The sequence below is a fragment of the Aythya ferina genome, assembly GCF_964211825.1.
Source record: "Aythya ferina genome assembly, chromosome: 25".
NCBI lineage: Eukaryota > Metazoa > Chordata > Aves > Anseriformes > Anatidae > Aythya > Aythya ferina.
The window spans coordinates 3,591,041-3,611,988 of NC_140323.1; the positions used below are offsets into that span (position 1 = coordinate 3,591,041).

At 46.8% G+C, this 20,948-nt stretch overlaps 2 protein-coding genes across 15 annotated transcripts in view; one reads left to right on the top strand and one right to left on the bottom strand.

Moving 5' to 3' along the window:
- Window positions 1-3,588: 3,588 nt before the first annotated feature.
- On the top strand, window positions 3,589-4,785 carry TOMM6 (translocase of outer mitochondrial membrane 6). The gene is made up of 3 exons (XM_084498335.1): window positions 3,589-3,727; window positions 3,842-3,943; window positions 4,458-4,785. The coding sequence occupies exons 1-2, from the start codon at window positions 3,615-3,617 to the stop codon at window positions 3,936-3,938; spliced, it is 210 nt and encodes a 69-aa protein (XP_084354461.1). The 5' UTR covers window positions 3,589-3,614; the 3' UTR covers window positions 3,939-3,943; window positions 4,458-4,785.
- A 13-nt stretch (window positions 4,786-4,798) lies between these two features.
- The window catches only part of USP49 (ubiquitin specific peptidase 49), a 33,755-nt gene continuing 17,605 nt past the window's right edge, over window positions 4,799-20,948 (bottom strand). For 13 of the 14 annotated variants that reach the window (XM_084498330.1, XM_084498328.1, XM_084498322.1 and 10 more), the window contains 5 exons: window positions 18,875-20,285; window positions 16,879-17,083; window positions 15,124-15,232; window positions 14,173-14,378; window positions 4,799-13,382 (listed from right to left, as the gene is read on the bottom strand). In XM_084498330.1, the coding sequence (XP_084354456.1) occupies window positions 13,192-13,382; window positions 14,173-14,378; window positions 15,124-15,232; window positions 16,879-17,083; window positions 18,875-20,257 (2,094 nt within the window). In that variant the 5' untranslated portion in view covers window positions 20,258-20,285 and the 3' untranslated portion in view covers window positions 4,799-13,191. The remainder of the gene's footprint in view (window positions 13,383-14,172; window positions 14,379-15,123; window positions 15,233-16,878; window positions 17,084-18,874; window positions 20,286-20,948) is intronic. The other variant, XM_084498325.1, reaches the window with a different exon arrangement.

The following is a 20,948-nucleotide window of genomic DNA, read 5'->3' on the forward strand; positions in this document are numbered from 1 at the left end:
TGCCACCTTCTTCTTACCAAAGGTCTAGATGTACCTGATCATCCTCAGGATCTTTCTGTGAAGAATCTCACGTCTCTTTATCAGATTAGGAGTTTATTGATAGCATTTGGCTATCTTCATTACCTGGGAAACACTACAACATTTGTCTAAAGACCGTGACTCCTTAGGAAGAAATAGTGCAGGATACTAAAATATGTGCTAATGCCAACAGCGGCGAGCCTGGCACCTCGGCACCGCGGCACGGCGTCGTTTGACGTGTAACCACAGGGCCGTAGGGATTTATAACCTGCTGTCAAGGAGGAAAGAGCCCGCAGATTGCAGCAGGGGTGCCTGCAGTTACAGCGAGGTCAGTGACAGTGCCGGGGTCGGACGAGAAACCTGGGTGGCTGCGAACACCGTGGGCACTGCAGAAACACCAAAACGGATGCCTTTGGAAGGAAAATGGTGGTGGTTCTGTGGTGGCAGATCCTGAGATGTGCTGAGAGGATTTCTCATCTCCTCAGAGCAGGAGGGTGCTGCACTGCAATATCCTCCTGGTCCTGCCGAGGGCACCATGACTGTGCCAGGCTGTGCTGCGGCTTGGCCGAGCCAGGGCAGGGCACAAATCCCCGGTGCAGCGCTGATCCTACTGCTCCCTGTTTGCTCCAGGCAGGCAAAATCCCCCAATTCAGCACCGCACGTTGTGCCTTTCCTCTGTCCTCCGTGGCCATCCCTCTGTCCGTAGCTGTGTGACTTTGGCTGCCGAGCTGAGCCTTTGGCTTCTGCCCTAAAGTGGCTGGACCCAAATTCACAAGGTTTGCAGTCCCAGCAGAGACTGAACGGTGCCAGTCGCCTGCGTGGGCTGCTCGTGTCCCCCGCAACGAGGATGGCCCAAAGCCACTGCAAGTGCCCCAGAGGTGGGAAAGCTCCCCGCGGAGCTGGCAGACAACAAAGTTTTCCAAACCAGCTGCGAGGGCTGAAACAGCAGCTCCGGGAGTGGTGGAGCAGGCTTGTGAAAGGGCAGACCCCAGGGGCTAAGGAAAGCAGGGAGGAGTGGGAGGAGGCAGAACTGAGACTGCAGCGAACGAGCAGGGAGGAATGGAGAAGAAATTGGGAATTTTTACGAAGTGCCTGGCAGCACAGCGGAGCCGGAGGAGCCTGCACAAACCTGTGCCCAGCTACTGCGAAGCCTCGGGGACTACAGGCGCTGGTGATAACCCACAGAAGCTGCGTGCAGGCAGCTGGGAGCTGGGCAGCTCAGCAAAGCGAACGAGAAGTTGTACGAAGCGACAGAAACCCGCAGGGAGGGACGGAGGAAACGGGGAGAGATGTTTTCCAAACAGCACCGCTGGCACGCCGTCCTGCCCACGCTCACGCCGAGCGGTGCCCTTTGGAGCGCAGCAGCCCGCGTTACAAAGCACGGCGGCCGTGCCTGGAAATTTCCCAGTCAGACACATTTCCAGCCCACGCAGCGTTTCAGGCAGCCCTCCCGGCTTTCGACGCATTTTTCTCTTATCTTATCTCGCATCCTGCAGGCAGCGAGCCCCGGGGCAGCGGCACGGCCGCCCTTTATCACCCTGCTTCCCAGGCACCTCAATTGTCTGGTCCTGGCTCGGCCGGGAGGTGACAGCGTTCACCAGGCCCTAACTTTCCACAGCACAAACGCGTGGCCGGGGCCACCGCTGATTTTTGGGGCCACCGCTGATTTTCAGCTGCACCAGCACCACGCCAGAGCTGGGGTGGATGTGCCCGATCCCCAGCGGTACGTGTTTGTCAGCTACAAACAGGCCACATGCTTGGGCGAGGCTTTTATTTTTTTATTTATTTTTTTTTTGCCTAGTGGTGGAAGTGGTCATCGAGACCACTAGAAATTTGTAATTAGAAAAAATCTATAAAGAGGTCTGCTAGTGGGACGGGCCAGCCTGGGAGCGCAGTGCATCCTCGAGGAACATCCTTGGGAGGTGCAGGTGAGGACCTGAGACGTGCTGAGAAGCCCTTGGTAAGTACAGAACAGAGAAACCACAGCACAAAACTACAATAACAAACGTATTGTTTGGGAAAGTGAAATCTGCTGGCTGCTCCAGGTGGCAGCGTCCTCCACCCCCTTATGTCTCTAATAGGGAACTATCTACCCAAAACAGAGCCCCGCTGCAAGTATTTCTCTACTCTGGCTGAACACGGGGGGCAGCTGCCCCAGCCCCGGAGCTGAGGGCAGCAGGAGGGAGGTGAGAGCCACCAGGGCAGAGCCCAGCCTGGCAGCAGAGCTCGAGCTGGGCACGCTGTGGTGGCTCTGGGCTGCCAAAGCAACACGGGAGCCCCATGATGGGCAACCCTTGAGGCGCAGGAGCAGCCCTTTGAGGCACATCCCCTGAGGTGCAGCACCTTGAGGACCAGCCCTTGTGTCATACACAATAAATGTTTGTTCATCGACTGCCCTCGCCCTTCGAGCAGAACTCCTTGTTCTTGTGATACAGGGGAACGGGAGGGGGGTTCTGTTTGAGCAGCGGGAGCTGCGAAAGCTCCCTGCTGAAATAAGGAGCTGTGTAATGCTTGGCTAGACATTATGAAATTCTTTTGCTTAATGTAACAAAACGAGAACCCCCTCCCCTTCCCTCTTTCTGCATCTCAGTTCCCTCTTTTGTTTAAAGACACTGTTGCAAAGCTCGTGTAACCACCTCCTGATAAGTCCCTAAACTAGTGTATCAACGTCCTGCCTCCCTGTCTCAGGCTGAGCCATGACCAAAAAAATAAAAAAGAAAAGAAGTTGAACCACGACGCCGAGGAAGACCACGGCCTTCATCTTCACGACCACCAGAGGGACAGAGACGACCCCCTAGCAACAGTGCGCGCAGTCGCAGAACACACCAGGATGTGCTGCGTAATCCCAGAATTACCAAAAATATAAAAAGGGACCCTGGCGGGGGTGAGGTGCGCACCGTTGGCGGAGCTGAGACTCCCCAGCCACCCAGCGCTGTTTTGCTTGCTGTTTGCTTCCTCAATATATTCCTTTATACGATTAATACAATGCTGAGAATTAATTAAGGGAGCAACATGTAACACTTGGAGGCACAGCCCCCTGAGGAGAAGCCCCCTTGAGGCACAGCCCCTTGAGGGGCAGCCCTTTGATGTGCAGCCCCTCGAGGTGCAGCCGGTTGAGGTGCAGGAGCAGCCCTTTGAGGTACATCCCCTGAGGTAAAGCCCCTTGAGGAGCAGCCCCTGAGGAGCAGGAACAGCCATTTGAGGCATGTCCCGAGACTCAGTCCCACTGAGGAGCAGCCCCTGAGGTGCAGGAGCAGCCCTTTGAGGCACGTCCCCTGAGGAGCAGCCCCTTGAGGAGCAGCCCCCTGAGGAGGCACCTCATGAGACTCAGTCCCCCTGAGGAAAAAACCCTTTGAGGAGCCTGAGCAGGAGCTGCAGGAGCTGCAGGAGCAGCCCTTCGAGGCACATCCCCTAAGACTCAGCCCCTAAGGAGCAGCCCCTGAGGCGCCGACATTTCCCCCCCGCCCCCAAGGACCCGCTCGAAGCCCCAGCACGCGGCCGCCATTGCGCATGCTCCACCCCCCTCCCGCCCCTCCCGCCCTTCCCGCGCACCGGAAGCGACGCCAGAGGGGGGCTGTGGCGGTGACGGTGACAAGATGGCGGCGAGCGGCGCGGTGGCGGCGGGCGGCCCGGCGGCCCCTCGGCAAGGCCTGGGCGGGTGGCTGAGGGGGCTGCTGCGCTTCGCCGCCGACAGGAACGACTTCCGAAGGTTGGTTTCGGCCGTGGGGGGGTCTTAGAAGGGGAGGAGGAAGGGGGAGAGAGCCCCCGTGAGAAGGCCCCCGTGAGGAGGCCCCGCGGGCTGCCCGTGCGCTGTCCCTCCCAGGAACCTGCTGCTCAACCTGGGGCTGTTCGCCGCCGGCGTCTGGGTGGCCCGCAACCTGACGGACATCGACCTCATGGCCCCGCAGCCCGCGGCATAGCGGCGGTGAGAGGCTGGGAGGGGTCAGGGGCCGGCTGAGGGGGGTTGGGAGGGGACCGAAGGGGGTTGGGGGGGCTGGGAGGGGGCTGGGGGTCGAAAGGGATCGGGAGGGAGCTACAGGTGGCCCTGGGGAGGGTTGAAGGTGGTCGGGAGGGGGCCTAAAGGGGTTGGGAGGAGGCCTAAAGGGGTTGGGAGGAGGCTGCAGGGAGCTGCATGGAGTCAGGGGGCTGGGAGGGGGCTGCAAGGGGTCTGGGGCCAGCAGGGGGGTGAAGAGGAGTGAGGAGGGAGCTGCAGGTGGCCGGGAGGGGGGTTGTGAAGGGTGTTGGGAGGAGATCGCTGAGGATCAGAGGGCCGGGAGGGGCTGCAAGGAGGCTGGGAGCTGGGAAGGGGATCCCAGGGGAGTCAGGGGGGCTGGGAGGTCTTTGGATCAGCACTTAGTTGCATGGAGCAGACCCTGAGCCAGCCCCACTCGTGTGAAGCACCCTGACCCAACCTTGATTGTGCTTAATTACCCATCTAGGGAAGGATCAGACCTGCCCAGCCGAGGAGTTCGCCCTCCCCGTTCGCCAGGACCGCAGGCGCTGTGTGTAGCAGTTACAAGTTCTGATGCGCTCACGGGAGCGGCTCCCGTTCTTCTCTGCAGAGCTCCTACTCCTACGTCCAACGTGTCCTGCTCAAAGCAATGACAACAGGGGGAAAATCTCAAGTATGGAAGAGAGAATTCCTGAGCAATTCATTCCGCAAGGAATTGAGAACAGTCTCCTCAAAGATGGGAAGCCCTCACACGCAGAATTTTCTTCTGTATCACCATCTAGATGCCTAATTTAATATTAAAGTATGTAGAATAATGACATGACCCAGTGGAATTTCATTTTTTTAATAAGAAACTTCAGCTTACAAAAACAAGGTGTAAAAAGAGTAAAGATTTACAAAAAAATCATAAAAACATGATTTATATTTCACACCCAAAAGACAAAGGAACAAGTCCAGTCCTGGGTTGTAAGCAGGACCCATCAGCTACTTATTCAAAGGAAAAACAAAACTGTAAAAAGCCCTAGGTAAACTCTAACCACCAGAAGGTTTCATGGGTAATGTCTGGCTGAGATAAAGCTGGGATGTTTAAAAGAATTAGGATCCTTTTTTTTTTTCGGGGGGGGGAAAAAAAGCCATTTGGTGTTGCATAGCATTTTAATTCCGTGGCCTGAAAGCCCCAGGTGAGGCTGCCGGGAGCCGCAGGTGTGATTTCAGCAGGCAGGGGACACTGCAGCTCCAAGAAGCTGCTCGTAGAGCAAAATAACTTCCCAGCCCTGAGTGTTACAGCAGTGTGACTGCACCATGGCTTCGCATTCTTTGGACAGTTGTGCACGGGTTTTTAATTTAAGACATTCCTTTCAAGTAGCACTGCCCCCGCGCTTTGTGGCTGAGAACTGCCCCTTTAACCTGCCCGAAAGAAATTATTTCCACTACTGACACAGATGTTCCAAAATGCTGCGTTCAAAGCAGGACTTCTTACATCCTGTAAAGAAACAAACTCTTGTGAAGTCTGGATAATCCGAGTTCTGCAGGAACAGTTTCTGAAGGAAAAGGGGATTAATTAGAACATTAGGTCATTTTCTAGTTAATCGGAGTTTTGATTTAGAACGCACTAATCGCCTCCTGAGGCAGGGGGTAGCTCACGCAGCTAAGTACATTAGGCTTTTACTTGATGTTGTCTTAAACCTTGACTAAAATAAAAGCTGCTGACCCCGTGATTAGGAGCAGTGCCTCGAGCGTTCGCGCTGAGCTATGAGGCAGCTGGACCGAGAGCCAGAAACATTCGGTCATTAATTGGATTCTCTTGTCCCTCGCTGCTGCCTGGGAGTGTCCTTGAAGCAAAGGCGGTCCCATTCATGAGCACAGCACGGCGTACACCAGCTTAAGTCATTAGCAACATAAGCAGCAGAAACTCGAAGCAGAAACTCGAGGCTGTTTTGACCTAAAGCCCCCCCCAGAAGTCACTGAGAAATCAGGAAACCCACCCAAGCTCCAGCTTTGATCCTTATCCAAGAAAGGAGGGCAGCTTTTTACTCTTGTTTTCACAGGGGCTGCAAGGGGATTTCGTCCTGAAAGAAAAACGCTCGTGCTCTGCCCAGCCTTTGCCAACAGCACCCTTCCAGGGATCTTAACTTAGAGCAGGATTAACTTTAAAAGGCCTGAAGATTAATTCTGCCCTTGCTCAAGTCAACAGCGGAGCTTCCGGGGCGTTAGTGGAAGCAGGGGCTCCCCGGCAGCATCCCACCCGCGCCTGCCACACCTGAAGGAGCTCAGCACTGCTCTGAGCAGCTGCTGGAACCATCCTGAACATCGCAACCAGGTTTGTTCTGTGGAAAAACAGATTTGTTAAAGAGTTGGACTGGAAACAAACTTAGCCACTTGTTCCTTTGCTGCAAACTGCTTATTTAAGTGGATGTCGAGGAGGCTGTGGCTCAGGGTGTGACCGCTTAACCAAAGCTGAAATTAAGCAGGGAAAAACTAGGACCTCTTTTACATGGGCTCCAGGTTTCTGTACTTTGCATGTCTGATAAACAAGGTGAAAACTTGATCTGCACATGGATACACGGAGCTCATCTCGTAGCAGTAGGAAACAGCCACCAGGGCCAGGCCTAGTACCTCCATTTAATAAATGTAAGGAGAACAAAGATGACACATGCTACGAGATATTCCCAAATCCGAGGTACAGAGGTATGCAGAAAGGAGAAGGAGCCCCAGGGGTGCTTATCCCAACTTCTTACCTACAGATCCTATTCAGCAGTGCACCACAAGCCTGTGGTGGCATCGCTCACCTGCAGGGCTCTGGCGTGCCCACATTATAATACATTCTTTAACCTCATTTATCTGCAAACGGGGTGTTGATTTGACCCTACTGATGGAGCTGTAGCAGTACAAGTTATCCCCACAGCATGGATGTGGTTATGTAAGGAAATAAGGCTAGCCTAAGTAACACTTAACGCTGCCCGTGCTGAAGGGGGGTCTGTGCCTCTTCAGCAGGAGGAACATTCAAAAGCCTCACGCTCCCACGAAGAGATGCTCACACGGAAAGTGTCTGTATAGCAGGAACAGAAGCAGGCCTTTCCTAGTTGTACTTTGACAAGTCAGGGCCCAGAACAGGAGGTTTAGCAGGGAAAAAAAAAAAAAAAAAAAAAAAAAAGGGAAATTCGCTACCTGCCATCTCTACTGAAAGTATGGCATCAAGACTAAAAGGAACAAACCAAATTGTGTTCAGTCACCAACTGCATCATCTCCTTTCTCACTTCCAGTTACGGAAGCATTTACAGTGACATTGTGGGCTTTAAGCAGGCAGATTTTTTTAAAAAAAAAAAAAAAAACTTGAGGATTTGGGGTACTGTTCCTTAGGAACTGCAATTTTTAATGGAAAAGCACCATTGGTTTGCCAGTGTGAGATTACTGAGAGGAGAAATTTTTGCCCCCCAAACTGGGAGCTTGCTGCTAGTGAGACTGCATGTGGATTTTAATGCTTACACCTGCAAAATATGCAATCGTCTGACACGCGAGATCTGTGTATCGGATGCTTCCTGTCTCTGCTGAACGCAGACCACAGCTCACTGCTGCAGTCAGCTTGGCTTTATCGTTGCTGATTGTTTCATTCCTCCCGTCCCCTTTCCTCGCCCCAACCTGCACAAAATCAGTAGTACGGCAGTTCAAGAAGAACCCAAAGGGGAGAGCACTTTGCTGTAACTGCAATCCATGTCGTGCACACGCTTCAAAACAATAAATAATTAACAGTGGTTAAAGTTAAAGTCAGTCTTGGGCCCATTGGCCCAGTCTTTTTTTTTCCTTCCTTCCCCCTTTTGGAAACGTACATTGCAAACAGCATTTTTAAGACCTAAGAACTCTTTTGGAGGTGTTTTGGCCCACCGTGCAGTTACCCTTTAAACAAGTGGAACCCATTCTCTCTCTCACACAGAAAATAAAATACGCACGATGGAAGGAGTGGCCTCAAGGCACACCCCTTAAATGAACTAATACAAACAATCACAGGTTGGTACAGGTAACCGACATACATAGCTTAAGATCATTCATTTGTGCTGTAGATTTTACAAATTTAAAAGCTTGTTAGAATGCTTCACATTCCCATCTACCTACCCGCAATAAGCAGGTATCAATGTTAATGTAATAGACATTAAAAAAAACAACACTTAATTGAGGTTTTACCTTCCCACGGGCAATAAATTCTCTGCCTGAGTCCATCCTATCTGATCTCAAACCAGCTGAAGGGATTAAACACGCAAAAAGGCAGAATTCAGAGCTGCTGCTTGGATTTTACCACTTACTCTGAAGAAGGGCCACTTGGCCACCTTACACAGGGGATATCTTGCACAACTCACTCACCCAGGCGTTACCACGAAAGGTCTGCTCAGGTGCAGAGATGTTTGCTAGGCTGCTAAGAAGAAATCTGTGCAAACACTGCCATGGCAAGAGTAACTACATGTATATTCTTTCTTTTCTAAACCAGCCATTACCATTACTTGTAACAGAAGGTCCTTTCCAAAGCTACAGCTACTCTACCCAAAAAAAACCCCACTGGAGTGTGTGTTCCCTGCACCACGTTACATGATGTGGTGGATGTCAACTCACTGACCTGGCTGCAAGGGGCCCAGATGACATGAGAAAAATCTAAGAGGCCAAATCTAATCTGCCTTTGAACAAGTTGCTCCTTTAATTATTCCAAAAACAGAGATCTCAAACACGTAACAGTAAAACGCTAGCTTCTGAGCTTGCTGGTAAACTTTTCCACTCCCATACCGATACGAAATGTAAAAACGTCAGTGATATTGAGAGTACTTACAAAAACCACACAGATCTGCTGCTTCAGTCAGGAATTAATGACTGATTTCCCAACATTTCTGTCCCACGCAAAACGTTATCGGATACAAGGCACCAAATCTAAGGAATCATACAAAATTAGTTCACAAAATTGTATTGGCAGGTGAAACTAATCTCCCTCTACTTACTGTCTCTTCCGTAAGTACTTCTCATTCTGCAGCACTGTTGATTTCCACTGTAGCTTATCCTGGGGTATCGGGCAACAGCCAGAAGGTTCATTAGTCTCTCTCATTGAGGTGCAATTAAGCATACTCAGGCCTGGGGCCATCACAGTCAACATAAGCATGTCTAAATTGCCACCAAGACAATATTTCTGCTAGAAGCCTTGCTTTTACAAACCAAAATAACTTCTGATAGTGAGTCCATAGGACACACTTACTGCTTTTACTGCTTCCAATTTGATTCCTATGCTCAAAAAACCTTCTGGAAGTCCTTAAGTACATGGGAGTGGTGCTGCCACCCAGAAAAGTTTGATGTCAAGCGTTTAATACACATTCTTCCATTTGCTGCCTCCCATTGACAACTCCAAAGCCAGATTGTGGAATTGTTCTGGTCAGAACTAATGGGGAAAAAATTGTTTTTTTCACTGCTTTGCAGAGAAACCATTTTTGTGGTATGCATAGTTTAACTTGGGCATGCAGGCAGCAAAGGGGTAACATAAAGGCAAATCTGCGCAATTAACTCGCTAGTGGAATGAAGTTAGCTAAAATAAAGTGTTTTCTAATGACTACAGCAGATGTTGTATCACACCTGGCCATGAATACATTAAGATTCTTCATTCTTGAAAGCATAAAATTAAGAAACACCGATTTACTTACAAGTTGAACAGAAGAAGGACATGCTGGGAACAGTCCTGCCCCAAAGGCTGCGTGCTCACGAGCCTGACAGTGGCTTCCTTCGCCCTCCAACAATAACCTGCAGGGTGCCACAAACCCAGCACTTGCTCTCAGCAGCTCTCAAGGCAACTGGCTCCTTGCTACAGGACTGAGCCCTGGTACAGGAATCGCTGTACGTACACAAACCAATTCCACTTCCAGTGGGACCACAAGAAAGATTCTAATCCTGCAGACACTCAGCTTGCGACTCAAAACTTTGGATGCTGAACTCCACACCTGAGCTAAGTTGCATCATTTGCTTAGGTGTTTGCAGAAGTAGAGCCTGCATTTGGAATTTTTCTAAACGTGTACCACTGTATTAGCAGGATTTGAAGCCAAACCTTTAAAGGAGGGACAAAGTTTGCATCACAGGCTGCACTTTGTCAGGCATTCACTTAAATGAGCTTCGTTGTAATTGCAAGTTGTATGTTTGTCTTACTAATGTAAAGAAGTAGCTGCCAATTATTATTTCTGGCAAGCAGGACACTATAAAACAGTGTCCACCACGATGGGGGCGTTGGGCTATGCTTACACAAAGATGCCTGCAGTAGACAAATATAAACCAAACAGCATAAAAAATGCTATACGCTATCGCTTCCAAATAAAAGCTAAATATTACAGAAACCTCACAGTGTTGGAAAAAGCAAGTTTACTTTGAAGTATAATTCATTCCTTCCCTATCAGGGCAATCATTTTTCTGACCGCAGGATCTCCACGTCTCAGCACAACGAGGCTCACACGGAGAGGCCACTAACGTCAAAAGATGTCAACAGCACGTGCTACAAAATCTGCTCGGGCAATCGGGTGCACCAATGGCTACGGGTATGCTCCCAGCCCCCCTCTGCAACTTATTCACTGACAGCTGTATCAATTCCTACCTGAATTCAAATATTAACGCAAAACACTCAGTCAAAAGATGAGCATTCACAGCGAAGTGTCTCGGCTCACTGCAGTAACAATCAGAGTGTGTATGAACAGGGTAAGGGAGTCGGACCGTGAGCACAGTATTTGGTAGTCACAGTAAAACTGTGAGCGTCCAGCTTTCCCTTCCACCGCTGAGATTAAGAAGGCAACGGCAAACACCTTTTCCTTTCATTTTCCTTCTAAGACGTGTAGTTTTCACAAAGCACATTTTGCTCCAGAAAAGAATCCATCACATATCTGAAAATAGCCCGCACCTGAAAATCACGAGCACGTGGTTTCCATTCCTTCAGGAATGCCAACTTCCACCTGTGCTGAAGCCAAAGCAATTTCCTCCACATTCAGCAGGGTCACTCTTACTTTTATTCTATCTCGGCCTGGCCTATTGCATTTGCATTAATTTTATTTACTAGTAGCACAAAAAATAATGCTACCTAGTAAATACGAGGATATATAGACATTCATAGGAAATCCTTCCAGACCACGCTACATTTAGAGAAACAGAAGTTAAAGTTTTCCCTTTGTTCCCACAGGACTCTTTCACACTGACTCGTCTCCAAAAAAACACATGAGCATGTGAACTCCCGATTAAGAATAATTGGCAAAAAACAGTTTTTGTAGGCTCAGAAAGCCACATGTTCCTCAGATGTTCAGGAAATGGGAATCTTTAAGGACAGAGGAGACCTAAAGCGGCACTGTGCTCTAACAAAAGAGGAGTTTCATGTTTGCTGTGCTCACCTCTGCATGGCTAAAGTGACATGTCAGCCAAAGTAAAATGGACCAATTTGCCCATAGGACAGGGAATTAGAAGTTGCAGTAGCGGCAGTGGAAAAAGAGGAATGGTATTTGGGAAATTTTCCTATTCTCCCCCTCTAAGAATAACGCACATTAATTTATGTCTGATGGGCATATGATGGCAAGGATAAAAGTAGAAGAGGGAAGAAGAGAAACCTGCTTTCAGAACTTCTCTTCCTGAAAATAAAATCAATTTTTTTTTTTGAAGAGCCTCATATTTTAGATGACAGCAACCTATAACCGTTTACAAAAAAAAATTAATAATAAAGCAACTATCAAGACTGAAAGATGTCATGTATCTTTGCAGTTACATATTCAGATTTGTTTAAAATACGAAGCGTGAGCAGTCAAACCCCAAATTATAAAAATACCTGAGGTCCAACCGTAGGCTGAGAAGTGACTATAAAAAGTCAACTAGGGCCCTACATTCTAAAATCAAGATGATTACAAGATACAGACATTATTGTAGCCTTTCAAGCTCAACGTGTAATTTGACAGTTAACTACATTCCTTCCCCTTATGCCCCAGCAGGAATAAAGACTTCACAGGTTAAATTCTGCTCATGACAGCACGACATCTGTGCAACCCCACTGCCTTCAGTTATTCTGGACCTTGTGTAACCACCAGAGTTCATGAATATTCCCACTACAGGAGCAGAAGCAGAACCTAGCTCCGTCTCCTACCGTTGTGGTATTACCTTCATCCTGTTCCCCTGAGGAAAACAAGCCACACTTGTTAAAAAACAAAAAAAAAAAAGTGCCAGTTTTCCAGTGTAAGTTGCCTCCACTCTAACTGCTTCTGCTGTCACAGCTCTGCAAGTCAGGGCTTTGAATTCCTTATAACCTGATCAGCACAGTTATGCCAGCAGAAACCTGTAGTATAGGCTTCGTTTTTGCTTCCACTGTAAACAGATGTGACTGATCACACACAGGTGCATTCCCGTCTTATTATAGGGTGTTTTTGTTGTTTTCTTTGTTTGGTTTAAAACAAAACAAAAGACACATTCTCCAGAGCAGAACTGTTTCAAGAATCACATTCCTAGTGAATTTAGCTGCCTATTCAGTTCAGCCTAGAGAATAAACCATCAAGTGTGCACACAGCCCCCATAACACTGAAAAAAAAAAAAAATAGCCAGCCATTTAAGCCATTTTTAGAATAAGGTTTGCCCTTAAATGATAGCAAATAAATTAGTATCGCAGAAATAGCTGAGGTCTGGGGAATATTTTCTCTTGTAGAAGAGTGTCAAACATTTCTTCAGCAAGAATGGCTTTTAGGGCAGCCAACACCATTTATCCGACAATCATAAAAATAAATACCTGGGTGTGATTCAAACCCTGGAAATCTGAACGACAATTAAAGGGGATGGTACGATACCTGCTCCTTCTAGAGGTTTGTCAGCATTAGTAGGTACTGAAGGTGTTTGGAAGCCAGTTGAATGCTTTTGTTTCCTGGTTGTGCCATGTTACATGTGTTACTCAAATCTATTTTGATATGAAACTAATGATACAAAGCATCAAACTCTCCCTTTTCGTTTTACGAGCATAATTTAACAATAATATTCATTAAAAACCAAGATTCTGACTACAATCTTACGCATCAGAATTGCACAGCTTGATACACTTCTCCAGACCCTGGGCGGCAAGCACCACGATCTGATCCCCTTCCTGCAGTGAGCCTTTTTTCATTCAAAGAGGAAAGATGTGAACACCAATGGTTTAAAAAAAAACAAAACAAAACAAAAAACAACTGAGACCGTTGATTGAGTTATAGAGCTTCCCATCATGGGAATGTCAGTCTTCTGTCTTTATCACTATTTTTGGACAGCACCTGAGCTTGGAGTTGTTTTTCTGAGATTCTTGCTTTGTCCTGCACTGTTCTTTGAGTGTAAAAGAGAATGTAGGCCTGGGTTTTGCACACCTCCTCCACGCTACATACATTCAGTTTGGAGTCATTGCAGTGGACCCAAAAACCTAGGAATCAAAGTGAGAAAGAGGACATTAGTAGGGGAGGCATCATTTCTTCTGACTGCATTTTGGAACTGTTCATAGGAGACATCCACAGAGAAAAAGGGTCATGTAGGACAAAAGGCATCTCTACCTTTTGCCCTACAGATACCTTGGAAAGGAGTTTCTAAAATGGGAAACGTTTTTACCATTTCTGTGCTGTTAACACAGCTTAGAAATATGGAATCTTAATTTAACCAATTGCATATTATAGCCCAAAAACTCAATTAGGAAAATAAGAGTTCTCTGGAGACAGACAATTTGTACCTCTTTCTGCATCAGTTAAAAGGCAGAATCAATGCTGATTCAGCTGCAGAAAGACTGCTGGAAATTCACAAAAACCCTGCGGATGTTATTCATGAATAGTCCCTGTCCGGTTTCAAAACACTTTCTGTTTATCTCACCATCCCAAGGATACCGAGAAAAGACACCCAGCTGGAGCAGCTCCACAGAGTTACATCCCGTGAGAAAATGAAGCATTCATGCTGTTAACAGTGAGCAATAAAAGGCATCCCGAAGTGCCACAAAGCCAAGAGCAGCAATCTGTGGTCTTTACACAAAAAAAAAAAAAAAAAAAAAGAAAAGAAGAAAAAAAAAAAAAGCATGCTACTAGCAATACTTTCTGGGAAACAAACTACCGAATGGCAGGAAACCTGATTCCAAACAACCTCGATCACGAAGCTTTACTATGCACTATGTCTATGGAATAAAAACCGAGATTCTTGAATTTGTTTCCCCCGAAATAAGGCACACGCACCTCCCTCCGTGTTGTAGCAATATGCTGTGTAGTGTCCTGAGCCAAACCCTTTACCATGATGCATCACCACAGCGGAGAGGTCATAGACAAAGGTCTCTTTGTCAAGAGAGGAGAGAGAGTCCCTGCAGCAGTAAGGTTCCATGTTTAGTACCTGGTCAAAGAGGACATGGACCCCAATCTTCTCACGGTGATTGCGTTCAGACCACCTGCAAACACAAGGGCACAATCAAAGGCTCAGGACCTTTCTGGGCAGCAGCAGAGGGCTGTGGGAATGAAGATGCACTCGACAGCCACTGTGGAACAGCTTAAAGAGCTTTCCTTCAAGAGGGCATCACGATTTTCTCCTTCTGTTTTCACTTTAAAATCTACTGCAGTCATCTTTTGCATAAAACTGAATCGTCATTGATGCCCATTGGCTGTAGTTCCAGCATTGTTGAGATTTGTAACAGCCAAACAAAGAAAACAGAACATCTACTGTGACAACCAAATGCCATCTAAAATGCTCAGCTATATAGATATAAAAACCTCACATCTCGTAACTGCCTACGCTAACCATTTTAGAAACTTTTTTTTTATTTTGAACTTTGCCTGCTATGTTTTATTTAACATAATGCATATATTTGACTATCACAGGGGTTCCAGCTTCAGCAAATCTTTTACTCAACAGATCAGTTCATCCATCTCACAGTCACTGCTTCAAGCTGTCTCCGAAACCAGACAAATATCATTAAGTACAATTCACAACACAGTACATTGCACGTAACAGAAAACACACTACAAACAGGCTACTGGTTTTAGAGTTAGAAGCAAGCATTACACACCTGCTCTGGGTAAAACAATTATAGACATGCATTTCCCAGAAAGGGAGAGAAGTTGCTGGACCCCACTTAGCACTTCTCTCCCAAAAGACACAAGGCACCTGCCTGACACCCCGCAGCGTGCCCCGCTCACCTGAATCGTTTAAGGTGCAGTCGGAGGACCTGAGGTAGTCTGTAGATCATTAACTGCTTTTTAGCTTCACTCAGAACAAGAGGTTTAGGAGAAGACTTTCGCCGTTTGCCTACCAAAGAAAAATAAAATAGCAAGGCAAGGTGTAATTATCATGGTGTAATTATATTGAGAGCAAAAGAGAACCCATTATGAACTCTCTTTTTCTTCCAGCAGCACTAGTCCATCTCACATGCACCCATAGGATAGAAACACGAGTAAACACTTCTTATGCATTCCTTCACAGACAACTTCCTAAGATCAAAAACCATGCTTAAAACCACTTAAAGTATTTTTTGACATCTAGGGTTGCAGCAGTTTCAGCAGGTGAGCTGCCAGCATACAAATAACACTACTTGACGCTCTGTTCTTTTAAAATAAAACTTCAATCCATTTATTAGAGCACTACAACAAAGCTTACACCAGCAAACTTAGCTCCAGGATATTAATACAAGTTAGAGGAAAATGCTTCCAGCAAGGTTCCACCTCCAGGAGGAGTGCTGCCCGCTCACAAAGCAAAAGGAATGGCTGAACAGAAACTGGAGAAGAGGGGAAAAAACATTCCTCTTCCCAGTGATTACTCTTTCCAGAACACCAGACACACCACCGTACCAGGAAGACAGGTGGCTTTCAGTTTCCAATAAGAAATGTACCTGTTAATTAGATTTCTGCACCTCGCTGCACCAGCTCAGAACAGATGGGTTGCTCCTCCTCTATCGCGTCTGACAAGCACTGCCCCCAATAGTTTTTGGCACCTAGATGCAAGCTATTTATTTGCCTTTCCCTGATTTTTTTTTTTTTTTCAGCTGGTTAAATGTTTCTTTAGCTGTTTAACTCTGAAGCAACTGTTAAAGTTTGGGCTTCCACAAAAAAAAAATCACAGAAGACTGAGTTAAGATAAAAGCTGTGCTCGATCACAATGACGCTTTGTGAACATTATTTGTGAATCAGAATCTGTCCAAATTATATTTGGCTTTGTTTCAAGGACACCTCAGTCAATGGTTATTTCCCAACATTTTGGGAAGATGCTTGGTAACTGATTCACAAGTTGATAGCGAAGAGGTCTCTACAAATACTTGTTATTTCAGCTGCCTCGTTGCAATGCAAGTCAAATTATTGCCATTTTCCTCCCAAGGGAATAAACATTTGCCATAAATACCTACATGAAAAAAAAAATCCAAACACAGCTTATCAGAGTAGCTGAGCTGCATGATTATACACGAGGCTAAAATTACATTCAGAAATATAATGACCTTACACTCAGACCTGCTACAGAAGTCATCTTCTAGCTGAGCACAGCAAAACACACGCATTCATATAGCAGGTAATACATTAACCTGAGACTCTCAGAATAATGTCACTTCACTGCATTTTGACAAAATGCCTACAAAGAGAGAGAAACTCTAACCTAGTGGCAGACCACGAGAACTCTGCAGTTGTGATTTCTGGTTAAAGGATTCAGTCAAGAGCAGAGAGCAGATAGACAGCTTGTTACAAAAGCTTTCCTGCCATGCAGCAGGTAAGGACTATTGTTCCTTAGTGTTTTCTCCTCTTGACTCTCAATCCAATCCCCCCCCAAGCTCTAAGTTTCCTTCCCCTTCAATGCAAGGGAGGGATATGCATCGGTCACACCAGGTTTTCAGGCACAAAACATACATCAGGAACCTCTCAGAAAAAAAAAACAGGACTTCTAATCAGCAGAGACAGCAGCAGACTTACTGTTGCATTGGTCGCATGCATATATCCTCCCTTCCAGAGCTTCAGTCTCTGTGAACTTGGCCAACATTTCTGTCAGCATGCACTCCGTCTGGTTAACGGGGATGATCCCCTTCTCAATGGAGTGATAGCGCTCAGGAAATTCCAGGGAAAGATCCCAGAAGGGCTCAACGGTGTTGGATTTGTAGTTGCATGTTATGCAGGTGACCTGGGAATGAAATGTTGGTACACAAATGAAGTTAGGTACACGTACACCTGCAGACAGACGTTTGAAATTCACATCTAAATGGCAAGCTTACGCCCAAGAAGCACAGCCTCACAGCCAGAAAAATGGGCAGCAGGTCAAGAGAAACCTTTGTAGATTTAGTTTTCAGATTAGAAATGTCTGCAGCAAATAATTTAGACTTTCTCAATTCTCCAGAAACGGAGACAACATTCACCTTTATGGGATTCACCTCCTCAGAAGATATTGCAGGTGTAATACCACTCCACGGCTGGCTAACGAGCACTCTGTTTTCTACTACAAGCAGTATGGGTTAGCAATTATCCCACAGTCTTCCTTCCCTTGTTTCTCTATCTTCCTTGCACACTCGAAAGTGCTGTGTGTAATTCCTCTGTTTCATCTGCTAACTATATAAAAATTATTCATGAGTGGAGCATGAAAGGACAAATTTAAAGTGCACTTCTGCTGTCTTTCTGGAGTATTATAAATATAAACAGCAGAAAAGTTTTCACTAATCTCAGAGGCAGCAAGCAAGAAGATGAGGAGGTAACAAAACCAGAAAGCAGATCCACACTTTGCATCCTTGTGAAAACTCTCCACCAGAAAACCAGCTCCCAGCTTTGCACTGGCTTTCCAGCCATCCACCTCCATCCTCTGACAGCATCAGTAACTTCACGATGTACTCAGTGTAGCTAGCGGATAGGGAAGGAGGTCTTCTGTGCTTGGAGAGGTTTAAAATTCAACACAAGGTACACAAGGAGAATAAATACCTTGACAAGTTATTTATAATATATTGTAACAAGATAGCTCACGCTGATTTGTGAACATCTTCCTGCTGGTAACAGCCCTGCCTATCACACTGACCTTAGCCATAAGGCACCACCTTCAGAGCCAAGAGACAACTGGACAAAGAGCATTCAGTTAAGCAGAGAAGTTCATGCAATGCAGAGACAATTCAAACAAACCAGGACTTCAAGCATTCCTTCCCTGGAAATCCAGAGCTTTAGCTCAAAAAATACACCTTTTGGTATTTAACGTGCATGGGAGTCCTTAGGAGTGGTAGGCACAGCAAGGCTGGCACTGAGACAGACCACGTAGAGACTAGCAGGGATGCACACACATCATACGCCTCGGGGGCTGATCGTGGAAGCCCTGAAGTGTCAAGTTATGTGAGCATTCATTTCTCCTGGACAGCAAAGGCAGCGGAGGACTTTCAAACACGCTGCGCTTTCAGGGTCAGCCTTGTGGGGAGTAATGCGTTTCAGACAAGGGAACGGCACAGGAATAAAAGACCAAGCAGCGTGACAGGGCAGGCACGTTCAGCTCCTACAGAAACATATGTTAAGCATGCTCAGCATCTCAAGATGACTTTCAAAGGCCTGCAAATAAGAAGTGTCACATACAACTTATTCTTTATGGCGCAGGCTGACTGCCCTCTCTGTCCTTCATCGTATTCTTTCTAGTCACAGAAACAAAGCCATAAAGGGATGAGAACTACAAAGATGCTTTAAAAACACAATAAAAACTTAAAAGTAGGGGCTCAGAACCTCTGTGCTAGTGCAGATGTCATTCTCAAGTGGCAAACGTCCACTAAATTTACAATAGACATGAAAAGCATTGAAACCACTGACAACCTGAGCAGCAATCAGTTTTCATTCTCAGGAGGCACTCCTAAGCAATTACTCCTCGGTATCTGGTGGTTCCTCAAGAAACAAAAGCCATTGTTTCTCGCTGTTAACAGCTCCCACTGATTTCTGTGCAAAACCAGCTGCATACCTGACTCAGCAACTGCCCGTGAAAAATGGTGTTCACCACCTTCAGGACCTGCTTGGTGAGCTTCCTCTGAGAGAAAGGGATGAGGATCCTGCGCTTCGTTCCTTCCGACTCCAGCTCCTGCTGAACTTTATCCAACAACTCGCAGAGAAATTCCTGAGCGTCCTGCTGATCGTAGCCCCGAAACGCTGGGATCAGACTCCACACAGAGTGCAGCATGGCAAACGGGGACACGAGCGCCCACTTGCCAGACCACATCACTCTGAAGAGGGTGTGCAATTCGTGACAGAGGGAGATGTGCTTTGAACTTGGTTCCTTGGGTTGTATCAGTTCTAAACTCCTGCTTATCGAGGAGCCACCATTTAAGCCAGCTGGCAAGCTCTGCGTGCCATATGATCCCACTTTGTCAGTCTTCCCTGACTCATTAGCAGCGGATCCATTTGCCAATTTGCCAGGCATCCTAGACTTCCCATTCACAGTTTTGGCTAAGAGTTCTTCTGTTTCACAGAGATCAAGCGTCAAAAAACATTCTCGAAACTTCTGGAGGTGACTTAGCACTTGCAGAATAGAATTCATGTAACATGTGTTTCCCAGGTTCCTTAGACCCGTCACCCCGGGAGTCATCAGAGGCTTACGCCGGATGGAATAAAACTGATTGAATCTGCTGCTCTGCATCTGCCTTGAGGTAGGGGAAGCGGTCGCCACCTCCCTGAATTTCCTTGGAATCAAGTTCTCTCTGTGCACGTGGGACAACAGCCTCGCACTCTTCCTTGGAGGAGTGTTTGCCAGCTCCTCCAGAAGCTGTCTCTTCATCTCCTGCCGCCGCTGCCTCGCTGCCTCCTTCTTCCTCTCCAGCTCCTCCATTTGCTTCTTCTGTTGTAATTTTTGCTGGCCTCTGGAGCTCTTATCAAACCAGGTCCGCAGCGCCTTTGTAAGCAAGGACTGGCGCCTGTGCCAGAGAGCTGTAAGCATCTGAGACTGTCCCTGAAGGGTCCTTTGATGGTTGCACATGTCCTCTCCCAAAGCCATGGATCGCAAAGTCCTGCCACTTCTCGTCGACGGATCATGTTTTTGACTTTTAATCGCTGACAGAGAACTTCTTAGCAGTTTCAGATCACCCTCGGGGTTATCATTCAAGACGTAATCTTCACAAAGGTAACAAAACACGTACAGGTCATTAACTTCCATTGCCAATGGATGTCTGGTTTCTTCAAAGTGTTTAAGTGCATGCTCCTCGATGTACCTCCCACAGGCTACATGGGAGCATTTCAGACAAGCCCAGATAGATTCAGTTGTCTGGCAGTCCATGCAGTGCCACTTCTGCGGGTTCAGGATAGAATGGTCCTGGGCGAGTCGTAGCCGCCCAACATGTTTGCATCTATCCATCTCTTACAGAAGTCTTCGCTGCTTTGACCTTGGAAGGCAAAAAGAAAAAAAATCTTAGACCCACTTCCATATTTAAAATGCTCTCTTTTTGTACCAGATGTAAAGACCTATAAAAATACAGATGTCGCGTCACATCGATTCCAATTGCAGTTTTCCTTCAACCGACTACATTATTTCTGTGCACAATATTTTTAAGAGCAGCTTTTAGTATCAGCAAAAGAGATTGGATTGACAAGCTCTGCAGAACAAGACTGTCTATCGTCTACTAAGGATGGCCCAGACATCTGCCAGCGTGCCCTACCCAACCCGAATGGCTCGCTTCCAGAGAGAAAAACATTAATTCAGTCCACACGTTTGATCTTTAGCTGCCCTCTTGAAATTGATACATACAAAATGAATTTGGAATTGGAATGCGTGTCATCAGGAACTAGACGGAGGTTAGCAACTTTTCACAGAAGCCACAAAAATATCAGGTAATGGCCATAACCAGACCTGGTCTATATGCGATCTCAAGTCTGCAGGCTTTACGTTCTACCCTCAAATTCTCCTATCTCCCTCACCCTCCCAAATAGTTTTAATGTTTAAAAATCATCGGGGGGAAAAATATGAAATGCATAACACCTTGTTAGAGTAAACCTAATGAAACCTCTGCATGCGTACTTGTTTGCATGAACACACGTCCATGTGTTTT